Genomic DNA, 27,855 nt, shown 5'->3' on the forward strand with positions numbered 1-27,855 from the left:
TCCGTAATTACCAGAACTAACAGCGGAGCTGCCCTCTTGTGGCCATAACTGCTAATTACACTTGACAGAATTACTCTCGCTGCTAGGATTTGCCAGTAATTATCATGGCTACCTCAGCATCTCCGGGCAGATGTTTCTTGCTGATACATTCCTCGTGTTAATTGGCAGAAGTAGTGTACGTCATAGTAGCTTGAATAACTTTATTAGTCTTTGTGTATAGTGACAGCACTGGTTTCAGACTCGTTATAAATATCGATTCTGTTTGGTTTTGCTGCAGCAGGAAATGTCGCCCGAAGGCAGGAAAGTGCAGTTTCCCGAATGGGAGACCGGCAAGAGACGGCTTAGATACTTGTACATATGTCCTCCCTGCTCGTTCCAGCTGCAGCATGGACAGAAGGCAGAGGTCGGTATCCACATCACCGGCAGGGATTTCCCCCAATGGTCCCTCATGTAGTATAGGGGAACAGCTCCTATTACAAGTGGTTACTTCTGTACTGACTGTCAGGGGCTGCAGACTAGGAATAACCCCCCCACCCCCCATTCCATTATGTTAGGCAGTTGCTTAAAATTCAATTCCCAACTGGTATTTTGAGGTGTTTTACTGTTAAAGTATATGAATGTTAGGAATTGTTTCTTAAAGTGGCACTTCAATTAGTTTTTATTGTTGTTTTTTTTACTGTATAAGTTTTATATTATATCTGAGAGCCAACCTGGGAAGTGACTATAGGATACTTAGAGGGAGCTGAATGCCACCCTGACAGGGCTGAATGCTATCCTAAAGGGCACGTTACACGCTACGATATATCTTCCGATATGTCGTCGGGGTCACATCGGTAGTGACGCACATCCAGCATCGTTAGACATATCGTAGCGTGTGACAGCTACGAGCGTCTGTGATCGAGCAAAAATACTCACCTTATCGTTGATCTTTGACACGTCGCTCAATTTCTAAAAATCGAACGTCCTTCTGCGCGCCAGTTGTTCATTGTTCCCGAGGCAGCACACATCGCTCCGTGTGACACCCCGGGAACGATGAACACAGCTTACCTGCGTCCCGTCGGCAATGCGGAAGGAAGGAGGTGGGCGGGATGTTTACGTCCCGCTCATCTCCGCCCCTCCGCTTCTATTGGCCGGCCGCGTAGTGACGTCGTTGTTACGCCGAACGTCCCTCCCCCTTCAGATAGTGGATGTTCGCCGCCCACAGCGAGGTCGTTTGGAAGGTAAGTACGTGTGACGGGGGATTACAACTTTGTGCGACACGGGCAAGAAATTGCCCCTGCCGCACAAACAATGGGAGCGGGTGCGATCGCACATTCGATCGCACCAGAAATTGCAGCGTGTAAAGCAGGCTTTAGGCTAGGTACACATTACATTTGGCCTACAACGTTTGTGGCTCTGTCAGGACTTTCATCTGAAGGCCTGAAAAACAGAATTTTGACAGAACCCTCAATTTTCCATTCACTATATTGATCCAGACGGTCACTTTGTTCTTCAGGTGGAAACCTCAAAGGAGCTACAGACATGTGAACCATTATATACAGTGCTGGCCAAAAGTATTGGCACCCCTGCAATTCTGTCAGATAATACTCAGTTTCTTCTTGAAAATGATTGTAACCACAAATTCTTTGGTATTATCTTCATTTAATTTGTCTTCAATGAAAAGAAAAAAACAATTGTCATAAAGCCAAATTGGATATAATTCCACACCAAACATAAAAAAGAGGGGGTGGACAAAAGTATTGGCACTATTTGAAAAATCATGTGATGCTTCTCTAATTTGTGTAATTAACAGCACCTGTAACTTACCTGTGGCACCTAACAGGTGTTGGCAATAACTAAATCCCACTTGCAGCCAGTTGACATGGATTAAAGTTGACTCAACCTCTGTCCTGTGTCCTTGTGTGTACCACATTGAGCATGGAGAAAAGAAAGAAGACCAAAGAACTGTCCGAGGACTTGAGAATTCAAATTGTGAGGAAGCATGAGCAATCTCAAGGCTACAAGTCCATCTCCAAAGACCTGAAAGTTCCGGAGTCTACGGTGCGCAGTGTCATCAAGAAGTTTAAAGCCCATGGCACTGTGGCTAACCTCCCTAGATGTGGAAGGAAAAGAAAAATTGACGAGAGATTTCAACGCAAGATTGTGCGGATGGTGGATAAAGAACCTCGACTAACATCCAAACAAGTTCAAACTGCCCTGCAGTCCGAGGGTACAACAATGTCAACCTGTACTATCCGTCGGCGTCTGAATGAAAAGGGACTGTATGGTAGGATACCCAGGAAGACCCCATTTCTTACCCCGAGACATAAGAAAGCCAGGCTGGAGTTTGCCAAAACTTACCCGAGAAAGCCTAAAATGTTTTGGAAGAATGTTCTCTGATCAGATGAGACAAAAGTAGAGCTTTTTGGGAAAAGCCATCAACATAGAGTTTAAAGGAAAAAAAGAGGCATGCAAAGAAAAGAACACAGTCCCTACAGTCAAACATGGCGGAGGTTCCCTGATGTTTTGGGGTTGCTTTGCTGCCTCTGGCACTGGACTACTTGACCGTGTGCGTGGCATTAAGTCTGAAGACTACTAACAAATTTTGCAGCATAATGTAGGGCCAAGTGTGAGAAAGCTGGGTCTCCCTCAGAGTTCATCCGTCTTCCAGCAGGACAATGACCCAACAATGACCCAAAACACACTTCAAAAAGCACTAGAAAATAGTTTGATAGAAAGCACTGGAGTAGTCTCCAGTGGCCAGCAATGAGTCCAGACCTGAATCCCATAGAACACTTGTGGAGAGATCTCAAAATGGCAGTTTGGAGAAGGCACCCTTCAAATCTCAGGGACCTGGAGCAGTTTGCCAAAGAAGAATGGTCTAAAATTCCAGCAGAGCATTGTAAGAAACTCATTGATGGTTACCGGAAGCGGTTGTTCGCAGTTATTTTGGCTAAAGGTTGTGCAACCAAGTATTAGGCTAAGGGTGCCAATACTTTTGTCTGGCCCATTTTTGGAGTTTTGTGTGAAATAATCAATGATTTGATTTTTGTTTCATTCTCTTTTGTGTTTTTTTTCATTGCAAGCAAAATAAATGAAGATAATAATACCAAAGAATTTGTGATTGCAATCATTTTCAGGAAGAAACTGAGGTGCCAATACTTTTGGCCAGCACTGTAGGGTTAATCTGCAGGTTAAAGTATTATAATACTGTCTGGACTCTGCACTAAAAGTGAGGCTAATGGGAGAAAATTGATTTTATTCTTCCTGGGACCTGATAGCTTTCAGTCATACAGGTGTGTCGGTGCGGCCAGTCACCGCTCAGTACATTGTGAGCGATGGCTGTATGAACACCCTGGTGCTTTGAATACCAGCTCACGATGCACAGATGCGTTGCAGAGAGCACTGTCAATCAGCATGCCAACACATGCTTACAGGCGCCGCTCACAATACTGTAGCCACTCTGGCACGCCTCTGACTGAAAGCTGGTGGCTCCCTCAGTGAATAAAGTTAATTTTCCCCCTGTAGCTGCACTTTTAGTAAGACCTCATTCACATGTCATTACATCTGTTTGTTTCACAGGTACAACACATACCCATTTCTTTATCGTTCCTATGGGAGACCCAGACAATGGGTGTATAGCTTCTGCCTCCGGAGGACACACAAAGTACTACACTCAAAAGTGTAGCTCCTCCCTCTGAGCTTATACACCCCCTGGAGAACCAGATCTAGCCAGTTTATCGCTTTGTGTTCAGGAGGCATACATCCACACATGCATTCTCATCTGATTTTTGATTTTTGGAAAGAGTTTGAAGAAAAGCGGGTCCAAGCTGGACCCCCGGCATGTCCCTTCTCACCCCACTGTGTCGGCGGTGCTGTTAAGGTTGATTCCAAGGCTGGAGCCTTACATGCCGTGCTCCTTCACCATCCCTCCTGGGCTCTGGCTTGAAGTGGGAGCCAGCACGGTTCTCCATGCTTGGCAGGAGACCGGTCTCCATCCGCAGCCCTTCAGGATCCTGCTGGACCGGAGCACTCATCCCCAGGGACTTGGAACCCTGCGTCTCAGCAAGCTAAGTACCTGAGACGTTTATATATTGGGGGTCCCTGTACTTTATTGTTGTGGGAGAGTGTGCTGAGTGTATTTTGTGACATTTCCGGCGGGTTCTCTGGCTGTCGCCTGAGAACCGCGCCGATGGTGCCTGCGCGCCGGCCGCACCGCTCAAATTTAGGCCCCGGCTTCGCCGGAGGCCTAGTTTCGGTTTCACTGCCCTCGCATGTCATTCATGCAGAGAGACAGCGCGGCTCCGCCTAGCGGCCGTTCTGCATAGGGGAGAGACACTCCTCATTGAGTACATGTCTCCTCCCCTATAAGTCTCTATGGCCCTCCAGATCCCGCTCCCAGAGTGAGTCCTGCCCCCTCTCTTCGCTCCGGCGGCCATTTTCTCAGCGTTTTCCCTGCGATCAGCACTGGTCTGCAGCATCCCTGCTTGGGGGTCCGGGCTTCGGGATCTGGAGGGCACACAACACCGCCAGCGGTCTGGTAAGCCACAACCTCTGGTTGTGGACCTCTGTATATACTCTCTGGGGGTCATTCTGGCAGAGCCCCCACTCCAGCAGCATGTCTCACACGAGGAGCAAGGCTCCAAAGCTGTTTTCAGTATGCACTGCATGTAAGCTCCTACTGCCGGAACCGAGCACCTATCCACATTGTGATGCCTGCTCTAACCTGACGATGCCTCAGCCTGGAATCGTACCCCCAGGGGTCTCTCAGGCTGCTCTGGCTCCTGTGGCTGAACCCCCGGCTTGGGTAGAATCCTTATCTAGGTCTATCTCCCAGTCTTTTGCTGACTCCATGGGACATCTGTCCAGGACTTTGCTGAGCATGCATCAGCCCCCTTCACAGGGTGCCTTTGCTGCTAGGTCTCTCTCAGGACCGGAGCTCACAGAGGATTCATCATCTGGTCCCAGACCCCGTCCTTCTAAGAAGAGACGCAGGGCTCCCTCTCCTTCCTCGTCCCGCGGCTCTGTTTCAGAAGCTGACTCGCAGGACGAGGAGGATGCCTTTACAGGGGGCTCGGAGACTAACTCCATGTGCCCCATTGATCTGTCCGAAAGTGACTCAGATGTTAGTAATTTGATTGCGTCCATTAATTCTGTACTGGATCTCAATCCGCCAGTATCAGAGGAACAACCCTCTCTGGCAGAAAAGCACCAGTTTACCTCGCCTAAGAGGACAAAGAGTGTGTTCTTTAACCACTCCAGTTTTCAGGCCGCTGTGACCAAGCCCAGGGCCTGCCCTGACAAACGCTTCCCAAAGCGTGGTTCTGATGACTGTTTTCCCTTTCCACCTGAGGTGGTCAAGGAGTGGGCTCATTCACCAAAGGTAGACCCCCCGGTGTCTAGACTCTCAGCCCGGACCGTTGGATCAGTGGCTGATGGCACCTCGCTTAAGGATTCCACTGACCGCCAGGTTGACCTTCTGGCCAAATCTGTATATGAGGCGGCAGGGGGCTCGTTCTCCCCGACTTTTGCAGCAGTGTGGGCTCTCAAAGCCATCTCTGCTTCTCTGGAGGAGATGCATTCCCTCACCAAGGAATCTATGCCTGAGATGGTTACCTTAACTGCTCAGGCTTCAGCTTTTTCATCCTATGCCATGTCTGCCATGCTGGAGGCTTCTCACCGCACTGCGGTGGCTTTGGCTGATTCCCTCGCTATCCGCAGGATCTTGTGGCTTCGAGAGTGGAAGGCAGATGCTTCTTCAAAAAAGTACCTTGCTGGACTCCCCTTTGCTGGGTCCCGGCTGTTCGGTGAACAGCTGGATGAAATTATTAAGGAAGCTACTGGCGGGAAGAGTACTTCCATGCCACAAACCAAAACCAGGAACCCTGTCCAGGGTAGGAATCAGTCGAGGTTTCGTTCCTTTCGTTCCTCCAACTGGTCGTCCTCTAAGCCCTCGGCCTCGTCCGCTAACTCAGCCAAGGACCAAAAATCCAACTGGCGCACAAAAGCGCGGCCACAGAAGACCGCAGGAGCGGCTGCCACTAAGGCAGCCTCCTCTTGACTATCTGTCCGCGCCAGCAACGTCCTTAGTCGGTGGCAGGCTCTCCCACTTTGGCGACGCGTGGTTTCAACATGTCTCCGATCAGTGGGTGCGGGATATCCTCTCCCACGGCTACAGGATAGAATTCTCTTCCAGCCCACCAAACAGATTTTTTCTGTCAACTCCCCCCTGCTCCAAGGCCGCCGCCTTCTCTCAGGCCGTGGCATCCTTGCAGGCCAACGGAGTAATTGTACCGGTTCCCGCCCGGGAACGGTTCAGAGGTTTCTTCTCAAATCTCTTCCTAGTCCCTAAAAAGGACGGGTCCTTCCGGCCCATCCTGGATCTCAAGCTTCTCAACAAGCATGTTCAGGTGCGGCATTTTCGCATGGAGTCTCTGCGGTCAGTCATTGCCTCAATGACCCAAGGGGATTTCCTGGCATCCATCGACATCAGAGATGCCTATCTGCATGTGCCAATTGCAGTTTCTCACCAGCGTTGGCTACGTTTTGCAATCGTAGAGGAACATTTCCAATTCGTGGCTCTCCCCTTCGGGTTAGCCACGGCCCCTTGGGTATTCACCAAGGTCATGGCAGCAGTGGTTGCGGTTCTGCACCTTCACGGGTTGTCAGTGATTCCTTACCTGGACGACGTTCTTGTCAAGGCTTCATCCAGCGCAGACTGTCAGCGGAGTGTCTCGCTCACTCTCGCCACTCTAGCCCAATTCGGGTGGCTTGTCAATCTGCCCAAATCCACTCTGACTCCGACCCAGAGGCTCACGTACTTAGGGATGCAGTTCGAGACTCTGCCGGCTCTTGTGAAGTTGCCCTTAATCAAACAGCAGTCCCTCCAACTGGCGGTGCGCTCTCTGCTGAGGCCCCGCCATTATTCCATCAGGCACCTGATGTAGGTGCTGGGTCAGATGGTGGCGTCAATGGAGGCTGTTCCCTTTGCCCAGTTCCATCTGCGTCCTCTGCAGCTGGACATTCTCCGCTGTTGGGACAAGCGACCTTCCTCCTTGCACAGGTTAGTGGCTCTGTCGCCACAGACCAGGAGATCTCTTCAGTGATGGCTTCGGCCTCTCTCTGTCTTAGGGGCGCTCCTTCCTGGTCCCGTCCTGGGTGATTCTCACCACGGATGCCAGTCTATCCGGCTGGGGAGCGGTATGTCTCCACCACCGAGCGCAGGGCACTTGGACTCCATCCGAGTCAGCCCTCTCGATCAATGTGCTGGAAACCAGAGCCGTTCTTCTGGCTCTCCTAGCTTTTCACCACTTATTAGCGGGCAAGCACATCCGAGTCCAGTCAGACAACGCGACAGCGGTTGCCTACATCAATCACCAAGGCGGGACACGCAGCCGCCTGGCAATGTTGGAGGTACAACGCATCCTTCAATGGGCGGAGGACTCCAAGTCCACCATATCCGCAGTCCACATCCCAGGCGTAGAAAACTGGGAGGCAGATTATCTCAGCCGTCAAACCGTGGACAGTGGCGAGTGGTCCCTGCATCCGGCAGTGTTTCAGTCAATCTGCCGCAAGTGGGGCACTCCGGACGTGGACCTAATGGCATCCCGTCACAACAACAAGGTTCCGGTTTACGTGGCTCGCTCCCACGATCCTCAGGCATTCGCCGCGGACGCTCTGGTTCAAGACTGGTCCCAGTTTCGTCTGTCCTACGTGTTTCCCCCTCTAGCGCTCTTGCCCAGAGTTCTGCGCAAGATCAGACTGGAGGGCCGTCGAGTCATCCTCATTGCTCCGGACTGGCCCAGGCGAGCTTGGTACCCAGACCTGCTCCATCTGTCCGTAGAGGTGCCGTGGCATCTTCCGGACCGTCCAGACCTTCTCTCACAAGGTCCGTTTTTCCGCCAGAATTCTGCGGCTCTCAGATTGACGGCGTGGCTCTTGAGTCCTGGATCTTGACGGCTTCTGGTATCCCCCCTGAGGTCATCTCCACTATGACTCGGGCCCGTAAGTCTTCCTCTGCCAAGATCTATCACAGGACTTGGAAGATTTTCCTGTCCTGGTGTCGCTCTTCCGGCCATCCTCCTTGGCCTTTTTCCTTACCGACCCTTCTGTCCTTTCTACAGTCTGGTCTGCAGCTGGGACTGTCCCTCAACTCTCTCAAGGGACAAGTCTCGGCTCTGTCAGTGCTGTTCCAGCGGCGTATCGCCCGGCTGGCTCAGATCCGCACCTTCTTGCAGGGCGCGTCTCACATCATTCCGCCTTACCGGCGGCCCTTGGATCCCTGGGACCTCAATTTGGTTCTCACGGTTTTGCAGAAACCCCCCTTTGAGCCTCTTAGGGAGGTTTCTTTGTTTCGTCTTTCACAGAAAGTGGTCTTTCTAGTGGCCTCAGGAGAGTCTCTGATTTGGCTGCGCTCTCTTCGGAGTCACCTTTTTTGGTTTTTCATCAAGACAAGGTGGTTCTCCGTCCGACTCCGGATTTTCTTCCTAAGGTGGTCTCTCCTTTCCACCTTAACCAGGACATTACCCTACCTTCCTTTTGTCCGGCTCCTGTTCATCGCTTTGAAAAAGCGTTGCATACTTTGGATCTGGTGCGTGCTCTCCGGATCTATGTGTCTCGCACCGCTGCTCTTAGGCGGTGCACCTCTCTTTTTGTGCTAACCACAGGTCGGCGTAAGGGCCTCTCTGCTTCTAAGCCGACCTTAGCCCGTTGGATTAGGTCGGCCATTTCGGATGCCTACCAGTGTTCTCAGCTGCCTCCCCCGCCGGGGATCAAGGCACACTCGACCAGAGCTGTCGGTGCCTCTTGGGCTTTCAGGCACCAGGCTACGGCTCAGCAGGTCTGTCAGGCTGCCACTTGGACTAGCCTGCATACCTTTTCAAAGCACCACCAAGTGCATGCTCATGCTTCGGCAGATGCGAGCTTGGGCAGACGCATCCTTCAGGCGTCTGTCGCCCATTTGTGAAGTTAGGCTCCACCTACTTCTTAGTTTTTTTTTGTTTATTCCCACCCATGGACTGCTTTGAGACGTCCCATTGTCTGGGTCTCCCATAGGAACGATAAAGAAAAAGAGAATTTTGTTTACTTACCTTAAATTCTTTTTCTTATAGTTCCGTATTGGGAGACCCAGCACCCTCCCTGTTGCCTGTTGGCAATTTCTTGTTCCGCGTGTTATCACCGGCTGTTGTCGTGGACAGAGTCTCCGGTTGTTCCGGTTCTTGCTCTGTTTTTACTTGTGGGTGGTGTGAGGTAGCAGCGTTGCTTGGGCAAAAACGTGAGGCAGTGAGGCAGCAGCGTGTTCACACCAACAGTCTATTTATTGTTGCAGCATAAATAGATCCAATTTCCCACTGTCAAAGTCTCTTCCGGATCACAGCCGGTGCATATAGACAAATTCTTTGCATCAAAAAGTCTTGTTACCTTAGGACCCCGTTAACCGCAGTGATCTGTGTAAGGTTCTCCTAGGCTCACACTCTTGGCCTGTGTTCACTCCACACAGAGCCAGCCCAGCTCACACAGCATGTGTTAGCTTCACCAAGCCTGGCTCTCAACTGAGACACACCCTGCTGTGCTCTGCATGATTTAAACGAAAATGCCGGACATGAGGATTGCTACAAAACCTGGACTGGGAGGAGGGATCTGTCTCCCTGTTACCCTTTGTGCTATACTCCCAGTAATAGCTATAGCAAACTCATGGGGTTTCCAGACACATTCTGGGGGACACATAGCGGTCTTCAAATATTACCCCTGTCACTGCCTCACATATCCCCCCCCTCAGTTCAAACGGGCGGGGTTGAACTTTTGCCAACATACAGGGACCTCTGGACAGGGCATCCGCATTGCCCTGCAACCTACCAGCCCGGTGTTCCACAGAAAAGTGAAAGTTCTGCAAGGAGAGAAACCACCTGGTGACTCTAGCATTTCTCTCCTTAGCATTCCTCATCCAGACCAAAGGGGAGTGGTCTGTCACCAGGCGAAAGTGTTGCCCCAGCAGGTAGTAGCGGAGGGATTCCAGAGCCCATTTTATGGCCAGGCACTCCTTCTCCACTATGCTATAGTTCTTCTCTGCCGGGGTGAGTTTTCTACTCAAATAGGTGACCGGGTGCTCCTCTCCATCTACCTCCTGGGACAGAACTGCACCCAGACCCACCTCAGAGGCATCTGCCTGTACTATAAACTCCTTTTGAAAGTCAGGGTTGACAAGGACAGGCTGACCACATAGGACTACCTTTAGCACCTGAAAGGCTTCCTCTGCTTGTGTATTCCAGTGGACCATGACCGACTTCTTCCCTTTTAAAAGATCGGACAAAGGCGCCGACCTTCCAGCAAAATTGGGTATGAATCGTCGGTAATACCCCATTATACCCAGAAAGGCTCTTACCTGTTTTGTGGTAAGGGGACGAGGCCAGTTTTGAATGGCTTCGATTTTGTTTACTTGTGGCTTGATAACCCCTTGGCCTATCACATACCCCAAGTAACGGGCTTCTTTGAGACCCATAGCACATTTGCTTGGATTCGTCGTCAGACCAGCAGCTCTGAGCAAATCCACTACCGCTTGTACCTGAGATAAGTGGGTGCTCCAGTCACTGCTATAGATGATGATGTCATCCAAATATGCGGAGGCATATGGTTGATGGGGTTCTAACACTATGTCCATTAATCTCTGAAACGTGGCCGGAGCCCCATGTAAACCAAATGGCAAGACGACATAGTGATAGAGCCCCCCTGGCGTGACAAAAGCGGTCTTTTCTTTTGCCGCCTCTGTCAGCGGCACCTGCCAGTAACCTTTAGTGAGATCAAGAGTCGTGAAGTACTGGGCCCGTCCCAGTCTCTCTATCAGCTCGTCGACCCTGGGCATGGGATACATATCAAATTTCGAAACCTCATTTAACTTTCGGAAGTCATTTCAGAATCTTAAAGAACCGTCTGGTTTCGGGATCAGCACAATGGGACTGGCCCATTCGCTCGTGGATTTTTCAATAACCCCTAGTTGGAGCATCTTTTTTACCTCCTCCGCAATGGCTTGCCTACGAGCCTCTGGTACCCGGTATGGCCTCAGGCGTACCCTTACTTGAGGCTCGGTGACAATATCATGGTGGATTACGGTTGTTCGGCCTGGTAGGCTTGAGAACACATCCGTATTCCGCTGCACTAACCTCCGAGACTCCCGTCTCTGCTGTTTTGAGAGAGAATCCCCTATCCTCACTCCCAATTCATCATCAGGGGACTCCTCCTTTGTTGTTGTCAAGGCACCTGAAAAGGTTAGGTCCAACGTTACGTCAGCCACCATACATTCCCTGTCTTTCCATGCCTTCAGCAGGTTTACATGGTAGATTTGCTCTGGTTTTCTTCTACCTGGCTGATACACCTTATAGTTTACTTCCCCCACTTTCTCCCGGATCTCATAGGGACCTTGCCATTTGGCTAAGAACTTACTTTCTGCTGTAGGTATTAGGACTAAGACACGATCTCCCGGTTTAAAAGACCTGATGGAGGCCTTTCTATTATACTGAGTACTTTGGGCTGCCTGAGCATCCAGCAAATGCTCTTTAACAATGGGCATTATTGCCGTGATACGATCCTGCATACCCATAACGTATTCCACTGTGCTTTTGTGAGGGGTGGGCTCCTGTTCCCAAGTTTCCTTAACTATATCCAGCAGTCCCCGCGGATGTCTGCCATACAGTAACTCAAATGGCGAGAACCCGGTGGAAGATTGTGGGACCTCGCGGATAGCGAACATTAAATAGGGCAATAACATGTCCCAATCTTTCCCCTCTTTGGAGACCACCTTTTTCAACATAGCCTTCAGAGTTTTATTAAAACGTTCCACTAGACCATCAGTCTGGGGATGGTACACTGACGTGCGTAGCTGCTTGATCTGGAGGAGTTTGCACAGTTCCTTTGTAATTTTAGACATAAAGGGAGTGCCCTGATCGGTCAGGATTTCTTTGGGTAACCCCACGCGACAGAACATGGCAAACAACCCCCGAGCAATAAGCCTCGCCGAGGTGTGACGTAGTGGAATGGCCTCCGGATAACGTGTCGCGTAATCCATCACTACCAGGATGTGCTGGTGACCACGGGCTGATTTTACAATGGGTCCGATCAGATCCATAGCAATCCGCTCAAAAGGCACCTCTATAATGGGTAAAGGTATCAGAAGACTACGGAAACGGTGCGTTGGTGCGGTCAACTGACAAACTGGGCAGGACTCACAGAACCTCTTAATTTCTGCGCCGACCCCTGGCCAGTAGAACCGCTGAAACATGCGTTCCCGCGTTTTCTCTTCACCTAGGTGCCCACTCATTAGGTGGTTATGAGCCAATTCCAAGGTCTGACGGCGGTACGGCTGAGGGACCACCAACTGTTCCACTATTTCCCCCCGGATTGTATCAACCCGATAGAGCAACTCTCGCTTTAGAGCCATGTAGGGAGTTTCCAGCCTGGCACCAGGCCGCTGGGGTACCCCATCAATTACCTGTACATTTCCACGTCCAGGAGCCAATGTGGGGTCCCGGAGCTGCGCTGTTCCGAAATTATCTGGAGACACGTTCAACTCCGGGATTGCCTCGGGTGGCTCAACCTCTCCTGCCATTCCCTCTAGGGCAGGGATGGGGAACCTCCGGCCCGCGGGCCGCATGCGGCCCGCCATGACCTTTTATGTGGCCCCCGGGCAGATTCCCGGGGGAGGCAGTGCTGGTGCTGTCACCGCAGTTTGCTGCCGCCGGCCCTTTAAATCCACACATTGCTATTTGTGCTGCAATGTGTTCTCCCGTCGGCCAGTGCCAATTGTGGGCGGGTCTACAGCAGCCTCAGCTTCCAGCCTTGTGTGTCCGCCCCCTGCCCTCCGGAGATCAGTGCCTGCCTTCTCCTTCTGATGCAGTGTGTCCGGCTCCTGCACTCCGGTGATGTGAGTGCAATGCTGCTGTGAGTCCAGCGCCGACCCTCTGCTGCTATGTGCCCTGCCCAATGCTTTGTGCCTCCCCACACCAGTTCTTTAAACCCTCACCCCCAGAGTTGCATGAAACTCTCAGCGCAGTGTGGCCCCCAATGTCGTGTGTGCACCCCTCCCCCAGTCCTGTGTGCAGCCCATCACCCAGTAGTCCTGTTTGCACCCCCCCAATCCTGTGTGCACCCCTCCCCCAGTCCTGTGTGCAGCCCCCCAATGTCCTGTGTGCACCCCCACACAATCCTATGTGCAGCCCATCACCCAGTCCTGTGTGCACCCCCCAGTCCTGTGTGCACCCCCTCCAGTCCTGTGTGCACCCCCTCCAGTCCTGTGTGCACCCCCTCCAGTCCTGTGTGCACCCCCCCAGTCCTGTGTGCACCCCCCCAGTCCTGTGTGCACCCCCCCAGTCCTGTGTGCACCCCCCCAGTCCTGTGTGCACCCCCCAGTCCTGTGTGCACCCCCCCAGTCCTGTGTGCACCCCCCCAGTCCTGTGTGCACCCCCCCAGTCCTGTGTGCACCCCCCCAGTCCTGTGTGCACCCCCCCAGTCCTGTGTGCACCCCCCCAGTCCTGTGTGCACCCCCCCAGTCCTGTGTGCACCCCCCCAGTCCTGTGTGCACCCCCCCAGTCCTGTGTGCACCCCCCCAGTCCTGTGTGCACCCCCCCAGTCCTGTGTGCACCCCCCCAGTCCTGTGTGCACCCCCCCAGTCCTGTGTGCAGCCCCCCCAGTCCTGTGTGCAGCCCCCCCAGTCCTGTGTGCAGCCCCCCCAGTCCTGTGTGCAGCCCCCCCAGTCCTGTGTGCAGCCCCCCCAGTCCTGTTTGCAGCCCCCCCAGTCCTGTTTGCAGCCCCCCAGTCCTGTGTGCAGCCCCCCAGTCCTGTGTGCACCCCCCCAGTCCTGTGTGCACCCCCCCAGTCCTGTGTGCAGCCCCCCCCAGTCCTGTGTGCAGCCCCCCCCAGTCCTGTGTGCAGCCCCCCCAGTCCTGTGTGCAGCCCCCCCAGTCCTGTGTGCAGCCCCCCCAGTCCTGTGTGCAGCCCCCCCAGTCCTGTGTGCAGCCCCCCCAGTCCTGTGTGCAGCCCCCCCAGTCCTGTGTGCAGCCCCCCCAGTCCTGTGTGCAGCCCCCCCAGTCCTGTGTGCAGCCCCCCCCAGTCCTGTGTGCAGCCCCCCCCAGTCCTGTGTGCAGCCCCCCCCAGTCCTGTGTGCAGCCCCCCCCAGTCCTGTGTGCAGCCCCCCCCGTCCTGTGTGCAGCCCCCCCAGTCCTGTGTGCAGCCCCCCCAGTCCTGTGTGCAGCCCCCCCCAGTCCTGTGTGCAGCCCCCCCAGTCCTGTGTGCAGCCCCCCCCAGTCCTGTGTGCAGCCCCCCCCAGTCCTGTGTGCAGCCCCCCCCAGTCCTGTGTGCAGCCCCCCCCAGTCCTGTGTGCAGCCCCCCCCAGTCCTGTGTGCAGCCCCCCCCAGTCCTGTGTGCAGCCCCCCCAGTCCTGTGTGCTGCCCCCCCCAGTCCTGTGTGCTTCCCCCCCCAGTCCTGTGTGCTGCCCCCCCAGTCCTGTGTGCAGCCCCCCCCAGTGATGTCTGTGCCTCCCCCCCAGTGATGTCTGTGCCTCCCCCCCAGTGATGTCTGTGCCTCCAGCCCCTCCAGTGATGTCTGTGCCTCCAGCCCCTCCAGTGATGTCTGTGCCTCCAGCCCCTCCAGTGATGTCTGTGCCTCCAGCCCCTCCAGTGATGTCTGTGCCTCCAGCCCCTCCAGTGGTGTCTGTGCCTCCAGCCCCTCCAGTGGTGTCTGTGCCTCCAGCCCCTCCAGTGGTGTCTGTGCCTCCAGCCCCTCCAGTGGTGTCTGTGCCTCCAGCCCCTCCAGTGGTGTCTGTGCCTCCAGCCCCTCCAGTGGTGTCTGTGCCTCCAGCCCCGCGTGTGGTGTCTGTGCCCCCAGCCCCGCGTGTGGTGTCTGTGCCCCCAGCCCCGCGTGTGGTGTCTGTGCCCCCAGCCCCGCGTGTGGTGTCTGTGCCCCCAGCCCCGCGTGTGGTGTCTGTGCCCCCAGCCCCATGCCCCCAGTTAATTAATTGCTTCACCCAATATAGCAGGGTCATTTAAACATTGATAATTTTGTGCGGCCCCCGAAGGTTGGTAGAAATTTCCAAATGGCCCCCGACAGAAAAAAGGTTCCCCACCCCTGCTCTAGGGGAAACCTGGCAGGGTTACACTCTGTCCCTATACTGGTGACCCCTACGGCAGGTATCCCTGAGTCGGGATCGTCCGGCTCAGGGCCTGGTTGAATCATACACCTCGGAGGGCTAGGTCGCCTCCCACATAATGTCCAGAACAGGGGCAAGTCTCTTCCCAAAATAACAGCATATGGAGGTCTTTTCATCACCTCCACTTCATGTTGAACCTCTCCACACGAGGTAGCAATGGTGACCCTTTCCATAGGGTATTCACGTAGGTCTCCATGAATACAAAGTACCCCTACTTTATGTCCCGTAGGGTTTTCCCCGGAGACCAAGGAGGCATGTACAAGAGTCACTACACTTCCTGAGTCCAACAAAGCCTCTGCTGTATAGCCATTAACACGTACTTTGTAGAGATGGGGCTCCTCCCCCATAGTAACAGTGCTTGCGGTACAAACAGTATGGGCATACATTGATACCCGGCGAGCGTACCGGCAGTCCATGGGTTCTGATGTGAGTGGGCACTGTGCCATCACATGCCCGAGCCGATGGCACCGCCAGCACATAACAGCAGAGGTGTCCCTGTTTCGGGTGTCTGACTTTGGGGAACCGGGACTCCGGCTGACCTTAGTCTGGGGTTTACTCTCTGCCAGGGCTGAAGACGGGGCAGCACCCGAGGAGGGACGGGAGTCTTTTACCAACTGTGAAGGGGGCGTATCCCTACGGAGTGCCCGCCGTGAAGCAGAGTCCCGGACCAACTCCTGGGTAGCTGTGTAGCGTTCCACCAAATTCACTAGCTGGTCTAGGGTACCGGGGTCCCCCTGTCCCACCCACCGTTGAATGGGGGCTGGCAAAGTCCGCACAAACCGTTCAATCACCACCCGCTCAATCATCTGTCCGGGGTTCAAGGTCTCCGGCTGCAACCATTTTTTTACAAGGTCCAGTAAGACATGGGCCTGTGAGCGTGCAGGTTTTCCCTCCTCAAAGGACCACTGATTCACTCGTTGGGCCCGGAGATAAGTGTTAACCCCCATTCGTGCAAGGATCTCACCTTTCAGTATGCCATAGTCCTTGGCATCCTCCGTGCTGAGATCCAGGTAGGCTTTTTGGGGTTCACCTACCAAGAACGGGGCCACGACATCAGTCCAACGGTCGGTAGACAATTTCTCTCGCTCAGCGGTCCTCTCAAACACGGAGAGAAAGGCTTCTGGGTCATCCTCTGCACTCATCTTCGTAAGTGCCGCCCTTACTCTGTCCTAGGCCGCAGGAAGGACTGGATGACCTGGAGTTACCGCTGGGAGCGCTTCTCGCAGAGCAGAAAGCTGCTTAGTCAACAAGCTGTTTGTCTCCTGTTGCTGAGCTAACGCCCGCTGGTGCTGAGCATTAGCCTGTTGCTGTTGTGCACTGGTTTGTGCAAAAACCTGCTGTAGTTGAGCAGTAGACTGGGCCAGCTGCTTTACAAGATCCTCCATAGTGGCTGCTGAGTTAAACTGTAACTTTGCAGGCTTGATCATAAACATGTGAAAACTGGGTTGTTGCCCCTAGCAACCAGGCTGCAACGCCTGTAAGCTTCGTGGACCCGCCGATCCACCGCAAACAGTCAGTAAATTTTTTTTTTTTTTTTTCCGGGTAAGTACCTCTTAGGCCATTGCCCTTAGCAACCAGGCTGCCATGCCCGCATTCTCCACCATAATGTGAGGTAGCAGCGTTGCTTGGGCAAAAACGTGAGGCAGTGAGGCAGCAGCGTGTTCACACCAACAGTCTATTTATTGTTGCAGCATAAATAGATCCAATTTCCCACTGTCAAAGTCTCTTCCGGATCACAGCCGGTGCATATAGACAAATTCTTTGCATCAAAAAGTCTTGTTACCTTAGGACCCCGTTAACCGCAGGGATCTGTGTAAGGTTCTCCTAGGCTCACACTCTTGGCCTGTGTTCACTCCACACAGAGCCAGCCCAGCTCACACAGCATGTGTTAGCTTCACCAAGCCTGGCTCTCAACTGAGACACACCCTGCTGTGCTCTGCATGATTTTAACGAAAATGCCGGACATGAGGATTGCTACAAAACCTGGACTGGGAGGAGGGATCTGTCTCCCTGTTACCCTTTGTGCTATACTCCCAGTAATAGCTATAGCACACTCAGAGGGTTTCCAGACACATTCTGGGGGACACATAGCGGTCTTCAAATATTACCCCTGTCACTGCCTCACAGTGGCTATTCTCTTTCAGCTTTTGCACTAAACTGGCTAGATCTGGTTCTCCAGGGGGTGTATAAGCTCAGAGGGAGGAGCTACACTTTTGAGTGTAGTACTTTGTGTGTCCTCCGAAGGCAGAAGCTATACACCCATTGTCTGGGTCTCCCAATACGGAACTATAAGAAAAAGAATTTACGGTAAGTAAACAAAATTCTCTTTTTTAATCTAAGGGCTGTTCACATGTCTGTTTTTTAATACAGATTGTGTGTCCGTGCAAATCACACTGAGAAATGTCAGGTTTTTCTGGCAGCACGGATGACAAAGGCCAATACAAGTTTATGGGTCTGTGAACAACACATACAGCACACAGGTTGCATGAGTGTACGTAATTTAACATTGCAAAGTATGAGACTCTTTGAAATTTATTTTATTTTCCATACCATGAAAAACACTGATGGTCAGGACGGACGGACAGATTGATGTCACACAGATGCAAAACACTCATGGCACCAGTACCATTTTTTTATACTTATGTGTTTAAACACGAACGTTTGAATGAGGCCTTAGGCGGCCAGACAGCAATATAACACTATTAATTAACCCTAATTAAAGCGGGTTAATAGCATTTGGGGACATCACAGGTTCCCTTGCTATGCATTTCATTACATTGGATGCCCCCTGAGCTGAGCTTGGCCTGAAGATGAGTGGACATTCCATAGCTCCTGCAGGATTGCCCAGACTATACTGGATGCAATTATAGCAAGCCGTCGTCTGTGAGATCTTTATGGTCTGTATATGTGACGCCCTGGACTATCCAGGTAGTCACAGACAGGCCCTTGCACAAACACTTGTTCCCTAACAAGGTAACAGCAGCCAACCTAAAAACCCTGAGTCACCTCTCTCAGGGCTTGACGTTCACACCAGGAGGCGGAGCCAGGCGGTTGGCCACCCCCACCGAGGAGTTCGGATAGCCTGAGGCGGGAAAAACACAACAGATCTGTTAGGAGAGTGGAGTAGTTAGGAGGAGTAAATGTCTGTCAGGGATCTGGGTCGTAGCCCGGATACCCTGTGGCCAGGAGGCAGACAATGGTTGCCGCCTGCAGGAGCATGGAAGACGGCTGGTGGAACCGTAAGGGACCGGGTATTGGCCCGCCGGTACCGAATCGGGGAACCAACTGGAAACCGGAGCACCAGGAGGGGTACTCAGATCCAGAACGAGGCCCAGAAGCCACTGGACCAAGTCGAATTCACTGATTGGGGTCTGGACCTTAGGTTCTTTTCCACCCAAGTCCCGACTGAAGACAACAGCCCAACGTGGGGGATAGAAAGCCACCGCTCAGGCAGAGAGATCCCTCGGGCCAGCGTCTGCGGGCAAACTGGCTCTCCCGGTACAGCCAAAGCCGGGGAGCGGACTACCGTCGCTGAGGCATAGGCAGTCAAAATCTACAAAAATGAGGTGCAGGAGAAAAGCGAGAACCACCGAACTGGGTGGGGGACCAGACGCAGCTGGCTGCGGGCACCGACCACCATCTTTTTGGTTTACCAGAGACTCCGGTGTATCGGTCATAGTGAGTACAACAGTGCCCTCGGGCCGCGCACCGCACCGCACTAACACGCCCGCACCTCGCAACCACCGGGCCCCGGGACCATCACTCCCTGCCCACGGAGGGGTCATCACCAGGCTGCTCAACACCGTCCCCGGGAGCCTAGTTAACTGCAGCGGTGGTGGCCACACTCACCACAACCCGTGGGTGGCGTCACGAACTTAAATCCCTAAACACCACGGCCCCGGCCGTGAACCTCCCTACCGAAGACCACCCCCCTCATGTTGCGCCAGCTTCCCTTCAGAGCGACGTGACCCCCGGGTCCGGAGGCGCTCGAGCCAGCCACCGACGAGCCCGGATCCAAGCGGCTCGGCTGCCGGCCGAGCCCCGGGGCGGTACATATAGGTTTTTAGCCTCGGTATATAATTGCGGCTCACTTTGCCATTGCAGCAGTTTTGATAAATTTTCATCACTGTTTATGAGAAATTAGCTTACTTTATTTACATCAAACTGGGAAGCGCGATTGTCTCATAAATGCAGGTTATCTTCTCTCAATAGATGAAAATTAACTAATGTATTCCTATATACACTAAAATGTATTATTGTTTTTTAATACAACCGCACATATATTCGGCTCTATTCATATCTATGTCTTAGATTTTGTATTCAGCAAGAAAGGCAGAACGTCCTGCAGACAGCTCATGCCTTTCATTCTGCCATTGTAAACTGATGGTAAACGGAGTCTAAATTCCCCCATTCACTGCAAATGGCTGTTGGTCGGATGATGGCTTAGCCAGTCCTCTGGCCAACAGCCGTTTCTCTTGACTCTGCCGTACACAGGAGCAGTTAGCTGGCAGAGTGCTCCTGTGTTCTGTGTGAGAGCCGCTTCCAGATACGCCTGGCGGCAACGTATCTCTTAGGCAGTGTGCACACGTTGCGTTTTTTCATGCATTTACACAGCGTTTTAAACGCAAAGTCTATGACAATTAAGGAAAATCCATGCGCACGTTGCGTTTTGAAACACAGTGTTTTGGATGCCAAATTTTTGCCAAAATCGATGCGTTCTAAAAAGCAACATTTCACTTCTTTTGTGCGTTTTGGATGCTTTTCCCATTTTTTTTCTATGGCAGAGAAAGCATCCAGAACGCATCCATTCTGCATTCAAAATGCATCCAAAACGCAGCATTTTGTATGCTTTTTGAAATGCACATGCAGTGACAAAACGCTGCTTTTTATTTGTCACACCAGAACGCAACGTGCGCACATGCCCTTAGGCCGCTTTCAGACTGCATTATTAGCTACGTTTACTGGTCCCATCTGGGCCTCCGTCCAAATTCCCCACTAAATGGGTTTCGGTCGCATGCGCCAATGGGGCCATTGACTATAATGGTGCAGACAGAGTCACCATTTTAGGGCGTATACGCTTTCTGGAGGCGGACACCCACACGCAGTCTACTACCCAGCTTCATAGTGCGTATCACCAGTGCCTGGGGAAGTGCACTGAGCCTAAACCTGGCATCTGCAGAGGTGACAATAGACTCAGGTACGAGCGTTACCGCTGATGACTCTGGGCATTGAATAGCATGTTAGCATGCCACTCTTTTATATATATATATATATATATATATATATATATATATATATATATATATATATATATATATATATATATATATATATATATATATATATATATATATATATATATACTACTAAATAAATACTAAATAATACAGGGACAGTTAGGCAGGGATTACCATTATGCACGCAGAACTGCTCGTGTTTCTGGGTGCATATTGCACCTGACAGGTTCACTTTGAGTTCTGTCCAGTGTTCCATACTGTACCTGGCATATCTGAAGACAAGGTTATTGCTTAGGCTGCTTTCACACAACGTTTTTTTAACATGCGTCCTGAACGTTTTTTTTAACGCAAAAACAGATCCAGTGCAAATACGTTTTCATTTCAATGCATTTGCAATGGACTCGCGTCAACATGCGTTCACCTGCGTTTTCTTGCGTTATAGTAAGGATCCAGTAGGTTGCAGTTTTTTAACATTTTTCAAAAAGGCTACTTGTACTGCAAATTGCTGGATCCTGACTATACTGCACGCAAACGTATGTGAACGCTGGCATGCTGATAGACAGGATCCTGCTTGCTCTACTGAGCATGCACTATAACCAGCCTCTCTCCCCCTCCCTCTCTCCCCCTCCCTCTGTCTCTCTCCCCCGCCTGAGAGCTGCGGACACTCGTAACCAAGATAAATATGGGGTAACCAAGCAAAGCACTTCTCTTAGTTACCCGATGTTTACGTTGGTTACGTGTGCAGGGAGCAGGCAGCCCTGCTCCTAGCAGCTGCGGATGTTCGTAAATATCGGGTATCCAAGCAAGTTACCCGATGTTTACCTTGGTTACGAGCCTCCGCAGCTGTCAGAAGCCCGCTCCCAGTCTCACGTTCAGTTCCACTGACTCCCGATCACATGACTCCAATGCCCGCCCATAAACTTAAAGTGACAGGGTCCTGCAAAATAACACATGCGTTTGCATGCGTTTTTTTGCTGTAAAAGCAGGATCTGTTTTTACAGCAAAAAAACGTTCATGACGCATGTTAAAAAAAACGTAGTGTGAAAGCAGCCTTAGACTACACTATTTTTAACATGACCTCCTGAGGGGGGAGAGAAAAATAGAAAACCTGTTTTAAAGTGTCTTTTCATTTAATTTTTTTTTCTGTTTCACAGGATAACAAGATCCCTGTTTTCTTGGGTAGTGATGTTGTTTCACAGACTGGAATTCGAACGGAAAATCATCCAAAACTCCATGCCAAGTTTGCAAAGAAGGGACTGGCAGCAAGGCTGAACTTTAGTACTGGTAACTGTTGGTTCTCCTACATTCAGCAGCAGGTCCTTTATACCTATACATATAGCTTTTTTGTATGTAAAGGCTGGTATTAGGACCCATTATTCAGACGACTGGATAAATCGGAGGAGTGTTATTTGATTTTTTTTTTTATTGGATAGCATTCAGACCCTTGATATTCAATAGGACAGTGCAGATGACCATTTTTTTTTTATTTTTCACTGGTAGAATCTGTCTGTGAAAAAAATCACAGCATGTGAAATTAGATGAATCTCACCCTTTCAAATCTAAGGGGGGGGACAGATGCCACAGTTTAGCATCCAATTTTTAATCATACATTGCAGTTCTGTAACATAGGAAACTGTAAATGGTCCTGTGCATGATTAGCAGCTGCTGAGTAAAAATAAATAAGAACGGATTGCTCATGGAAGACGCTATTGCAGTCTTCCCATCAACATCAAGTGACCTCTCAGCTCCGTGACGTCACGTACAGTTGACCAGATATCACCGAGACCGGTACCAGTCTCCCTGAGTGACTGGGCTGTAGGCAGAGTTTCACTGCTCGTCACAGCCCAGCATCCCACACGCGCTCTCCTTTGCTGCAGAGCGCCGCAAGCAGCAGCGATGCTGGACTGTGACGAGCGGTGAAACTCCGCCCATAGCCCATTCACTCAGGGAGACTGGTGCCCGCCTCGGTGATGTCAGATCAACTGAAAGTTGACGTGACATCACCGGATCGCAGAGGTCACGAATCCCCGGGGGTCACGTGATGGGGATGAGCAGACCGCAATAGCGCCGCTCAGAGGCAGAGTGGACTACACAAGCTATTTAACAAAAGCCTTTCCTATGAGACTTACAGCAATGTGGCCACTAATGGTGAGTGGTGAATCACACCTTTAACATATTGTGCATTGCTGTTTTAACCTCTTCACGACACATTACGTACTGGGTATGTCATGGATCATGTGTGGTTAATCCACACCCCCTGCCTTGGGCAGTCCGCGGCGATCCGTGCAGATGTGAGCTGATTTCAACAGCTGACGTGTGCCTGCTAGCATTCCGCCCGCACCTATTAACCCTTTACATCTCGCTGTCAAATTCTGACAGCGGGTTTACCAGCGCGCCGCCATAAGCATAACTTACCCAGCCCCATCGAAAGTCACATGACGTGATCACGTGACTTCCAGTGGTTGCCATGGTAGCACAGGGTTATGTGATGACTCCGGTAGCTATCATGAGTCAATTTCTCTCACTGCCAGCAGACTGCTGTGTGAGAGTAAAGCAGCTTTTCTCCAGATCTCAGCTGTGTATCTGTGATCTGGAGAAATGGAAGAGCAATCAGACTGCTCATTGGTATAATCCCCTAAAGGGGCTAGTAAAATAAAAAACTTGAAAAAATTAAAAAAAAAAACCCAAAAGTTCAATTCATCCCCCTTTCGCCCCATTGAAAATTAAAGGGTTAAAAAATATACACATTTGGTATCGCCGCATTCAGAAACGCCCGATCTATCAAAATATAAAGTCAATTAATCTGATCGGTACACGGCGTAGCAGCAAAAATATTCCAAACGCCAAATTATGTTTTTTGGTCGCCGCAAATTTTGCGCAAAATGCAATAACAGGCGATCAAAACGTAGCAAATTGTAAAAAATGGTATAGTTTAAAATGTCAGCTCCAGACGCAAAAAATAAGCCATCACTGAGCCATAGATCCCGAAAAATGAGAACACTACGGGCTTTAGGAAAATGGCGCAAAACGTGCACAACTTTTTTTTTTTGGACAACCTTGTGAATTTTTTTAACCCCTTAGATAAAAGTAAACCTATACATGTTTTGTGTCTACAAACACGTACTGACCTGAGGCATTACACTGACACATCATTTTTACCATATAGTGAACATGGTGAATAAAATATCCCAAAAACTATTGTGCAATTGCACTTTTTTTTTGCAGTTTTTTTTGCTGTTTTCCAGTACATTATATGGTAAAACATATGGTTTCATTTAAAAGTACAGCTCGTCCAGCAAAAACAAGCCCTTATATTGCAAGATTGCCGGAAAAATAAAAACGTTACTGCTCTCGAAATAAGGAAAGGAAAAAAAAGCCCCGGAAAAACACCCAGGGGTGAAGGGGTTGTGCACAAGCAGAGGGGCCCTATTGAGTTATATGGGGTTCGTCTGGTTTTCGTTTGTCTATTATTACAATGGAAATCATTGCGGCCCTTTTGATTTTGTTTGAATTACTTATTCCGTATTTGTTCACTTTGATGCAGTTACAGTAAAGCCTGCTTTACACGTTGCAATTTCGCATACGATATCGTATGCGATTTGCAACGCCCCCATCGTATGTGTGGCACATTCAATTTTTTGAACGTGCCGCACAAACGATTAACCCCCGTCACACGTTCTTACCTTCCATACGACCTCACTGTGGGCGGCGAACGTCCACTTCCTGGAGTGTGAGGGACGTTCGGCGTCACATCGACGTCACGCGGCAGCCGGCCAATAGAAGCGGAGGGGCAGAGCTGAGCGGGACGTAAACATCCCGCCCACCTCCTTCCTTCCGCATTGTGGGCCGGGAGCCGCAGGACGTAGGTAAGATCTGTTCATCGTTCCTGGGTTGTCACACACTGCAATGTGTGGTACCCCGGGTACGATGAAAAATCTGACGTGCAATTCTAGAGAAAGGTACTATGTGCGTGCGATGAACGTTTTACCGTTCAATCGCAATCGCATGTACCTGTCACACACTGCAATGTAACTTACTATGCCGGATGTGCGTCACTTACCACGTGACCCCGCCGACACATCGTAAGATACATTGCAGCGTGTAAAGCAGGCTTAACAACCTAAATTATGGAGTATGAATGAAGAAACCCACACCAAGACTGAACAAATTGAACCTAAATATTGCAGAACTATTGGCTTATAAAGAAAGGGAGTATCATACAAATGCTTTTTCTTTCCAGAGTTCAAGATTGACAAGCTGAGGCTGCCTGCCGGGCTGAACAGTCTCTGGTTTTATAGTATTCAAGGACTTTTTAAAGTGGCTTTTGATTTGTACAGCAGAGAAGAACAGCTTGCAGTCATTGAAAGTCTTCAGGTACCTGTTGAATGGCTATAAATATAAGCATATACCATATGTATATAATCCATACTATCTAGTATATAATATCCAACTACTAGCAGGTCTCTAATTAGATGCAGTGATGTTATTCCAAGGTACATATCACACACTACTTTTTTACAAGTAATGTAAGAGACCATATATCAACTCTTTTAGGAACAGCATCTGGTCTAGTATTAAAGCACAGCCCCATGTGACTAAAATATTTTTATGATGCTTCAGGTGCCATATCTGTCTTTACATTTCTTTTTCTTGTTTTTAGGAGCTGTGGAAATCCCGCCTTAAAGATGAGCCTCTGAACAAATGTTACCACCTAAGTACCTGCCTGGAAAGCAAAAATTACGTTGTTCCGTTATGTAACCAGGCTGAGGAATGTGGAAAATTTGAAGTTAAGACTACTTCCCAAATCAGTGAGGTCCTTAAAGTCCCATCTAGGGTTTCGGAGCACAACTACTGCATGACCAGTCAAGATGGGTCTAGTGATTGTCCTCCACAGGATACGGTGGGCAGTGACGTAATTATCCGGAGGGTTAAATCTCTCTTGGACTTGTGTTTGTGTTTAGAGATTAACCTAGAGAGTGAACTGATGAAGACCATTCTGGCTTTGTTGGATGTTGTAGGACAAATATTCTCTGGACATAACTGCTTGGATAAGACAATTAATAGCATTATGGAACTTCTAGAAGCTGTAAGCCACATACAGGACAAGGACAATCCACAGAAGGATGCCTCGAATGTGTTCGACAACCAAGTATTGTTTGAAGTTAGCAGTTGGTTAGGAAGCCGATATCACCGTGAGAACGATCGCATCAGTCAGCAGGTGGAGGAGTTTAAGAGGAAACATATTGACCGCATTTCAGACTTACCGCCTGCTGAGGAATTGGTTGCTGCTTTATTTCCCAATGCCATGAAAGTTTTATTGCTCAAATGGATGGGACTGTTTGATGATGATTCAGTATCCAAACTGCAGAGTGAATACCCAATCTTACTTCTTATTTTGGAATTTGCCAATCACAACCTTATCACAGGAGTCTCTCACGTTCTCTACTCTTCCTTAATCTGTAAATAATGGATTATGTATCCCAGTCCTACCATAAATGCTTTAAGTTTCCTGCAGATCCTAATAAGGTGAACATCAGAAAATTATAATTCTCAATATCATATTTTTATTACAAGCGTGTGTGTGTGTACGTACATATATATAATATAATATAACAAAATCCTTTAGGATGTAAGCCCGCAAGGGCAGGGCCCTCTTCCCCCTGTGCTAGTCTGTCTATTGTAACGTGTACATGTATTCTGTATGTAACCCCCTCATGTACAGCACTATGGAATCAATGGTGCTCTATAAATAAACAATAATAATAATAATAATATATATATATATATATCTCACAGTGGGTACAGAAAGGATTCAGACCACTGTAAATTTCTCACTCTTTGCTTCATTGCAGCCATTTGGTAAATTCAAAAAAGGTTACAAAAGAATTTCTGCAGTACTCAAGGTTCCGAAGAGCACAGTGATATACATAATCCTTGCATGGATGGAGTTTGGGACCACCAGAACTCTTCCAAGACCTGGCCGTTCAGCCAAACTGAGCAATCTTGGGAGAAGAGCCTTGGTGAGAGGTAAAGAAGAACCCCAAGATCATTGTGGCTGAGCTCCAGATATGCATTAGGGAGATGGGAAAAAGTGCCACAAAATCAACTAACACTGCAACCGTCCACCAGTCGGGCCTTTATGGCACAGTGGCCCGACAGAAGCCTCTCCTCAGTGCAAGACATATGAAAGCCTGCATAGAGTTAGCAAAAAAAAACACATGAAGGACTCCCAGACTATAAGAAGTAAAATTCTCTGGTCTGATGAGAACAAGGTAGAACTTTTTGGTGATAATTCTAAGCGGTATGTGTGGAGAAAACCAGGCACTGCTCATCACCTACCCAATACAATCCCAACAGTGAAACATGGTGGTAACAGCATCATGCTATGGTGGTGTTTTTCAGCTGCAGGGACAGGACGACTTGTCACAATTTAAGGAAAGATTAATGCAGCCAAGTTCAAAGATATCCTGGAAGAAAACGTCTTCCAGAGTGCTCTGGACCTCAGACTTGGCTGAAGGTTCACCTTCTAACAAGACAATAACCCTAATCACACAGGTAAAATAATAGAGTGGCTTCAGAACAACTCTGTGACCATTCTTGACCGGCCCAGCCAGAGCCCTGACCTAAACACAATTGAGCATCTCTGGAGAGACCCGAAAATGGCTGTCCACCAAACGTTCACCATCCACCTTGACAGAACTGGAGATGATCTGCAAGGAAGAATGGCAGAGGATCCCCCAAATCCAGGTGTGAAAAATTTGTTGCATCATTCCCAAGAAGACTCATGGCTGTACTAGCTCAAAAGGGTGCTTCTACTCAATACTGAGCAAAGGGTCTGAATACTTATGACCATGTGATATTTCAGTTTTTCTTTTTTAATAAATTTGCAAAAATGTCTACATTTCTGTGTTTTTTCTGTCAAGATGAGGAGCAGAGTGTACATTAATGAGAAAAAAAATGAACTTTTTTGAATTTACCAAATAGCTGCACTGAAAGAGTGAAGAATTTAATGGGGTCTGAATAATTTCTGTACCCTGTGTGTGTGTGTGTGTGTGTGTGTGTGTGTGTGTGTGTGTAATATAATATATATAATTTGTTTAATCTTATTTTTTTGTGACCTTTACATAAACATTTTTATTTTTTCTGGTAGACATACTCTGCTTTGGCAGCTTTTATTTAGTTTTTAATTTAAAATAAAAAAAAAGTCACAATGACAAATATAACCAAAAATAGTGTCTAGTGTGTTTTTTGTGGGGTTTTTTTTGTTTGTTTGGGCCTTTTTTTTTCTTACAGATTTCAGAATTTATTTTTATTCACTTAAATGAGAAGACCTTTAAAAGTTTGGTATTAACATAATCTTACCTGGAGAATCATGATTCAGAGTGACTTTGCCACATAAAGTATGCCGTTAAAACAGAACTAATAAAATAATTGCCTTTTTTTTTC

At 49.8% G+C, this 27,855-nt stretch overlaps 1 protein-coding gene across 1 annotated transcript; it reads left to right on the forward strand.

Annotated features, from left to right (window-relative positions):
• The first annotated feature begins 220 nt into the window (after positions 1-220).
• On the forward strand, positions 221-27,639 carry LOC142299351 (uncharacterized). The gene is made up of 4 exons (XM_075341824.1): positions 221-403; positions 21,564-21,693; positions 24,650-24,783; positions 25,070-27,639. Exons 1-4 carry the CDS (start codon positions 284-286, stop codon positions 25,874-25,876), a joined length of 1,191 nt encoding a protein of 396 aa, XP_075197939.1. The 5' UTR covers positions 221-283; the 3' UTR covers positions 25,877-27,639.
• Positions 27,640-27,855: the final 216 nt, after the last annotated feature.

The sequence above is a fragment of the Anomaloglossus baeobatrachus genome, chromosome 1 (genome assembly GCF_048569485.1).
Source record: "Anomaloglossus baeobatrachus isolate aAnoBae1 chromosome 1, aAnoBae1.hap1, whole genome shotgun sequence".
NCBI lineage: Eukaryota > Metazoa > Chordata > Amphibia > Anura > Aromobatidae > Anomaloglossus > Anomaloglossus baeobatrachus.

Bases quoted from the DNA above. Each gene is read 5' to 3' on its own strand.
- LOC142299351 (XM_075341824.1), top strand. From the start codon at position 284: ATGTCGCCCGAAGGCAGGAAAGTGCAGTTTCCCGAATGGGAGACCGGC. The intron at 21,694-24,649 runs GTAACTGTTGGT...TTTTCTTTCCAG, and splicing joins AAGGCTGAACTTTAGTACTG to AGTTCAAGATTGACAAGCTG. The intron at 24,784-25,069 runs GTACCTGTTGAA...TCTTGTTTTTAG, and splicing joins CAGTCATTGAAAGTCTTCAG to GAGCTGTGGAAATCCCGCCT.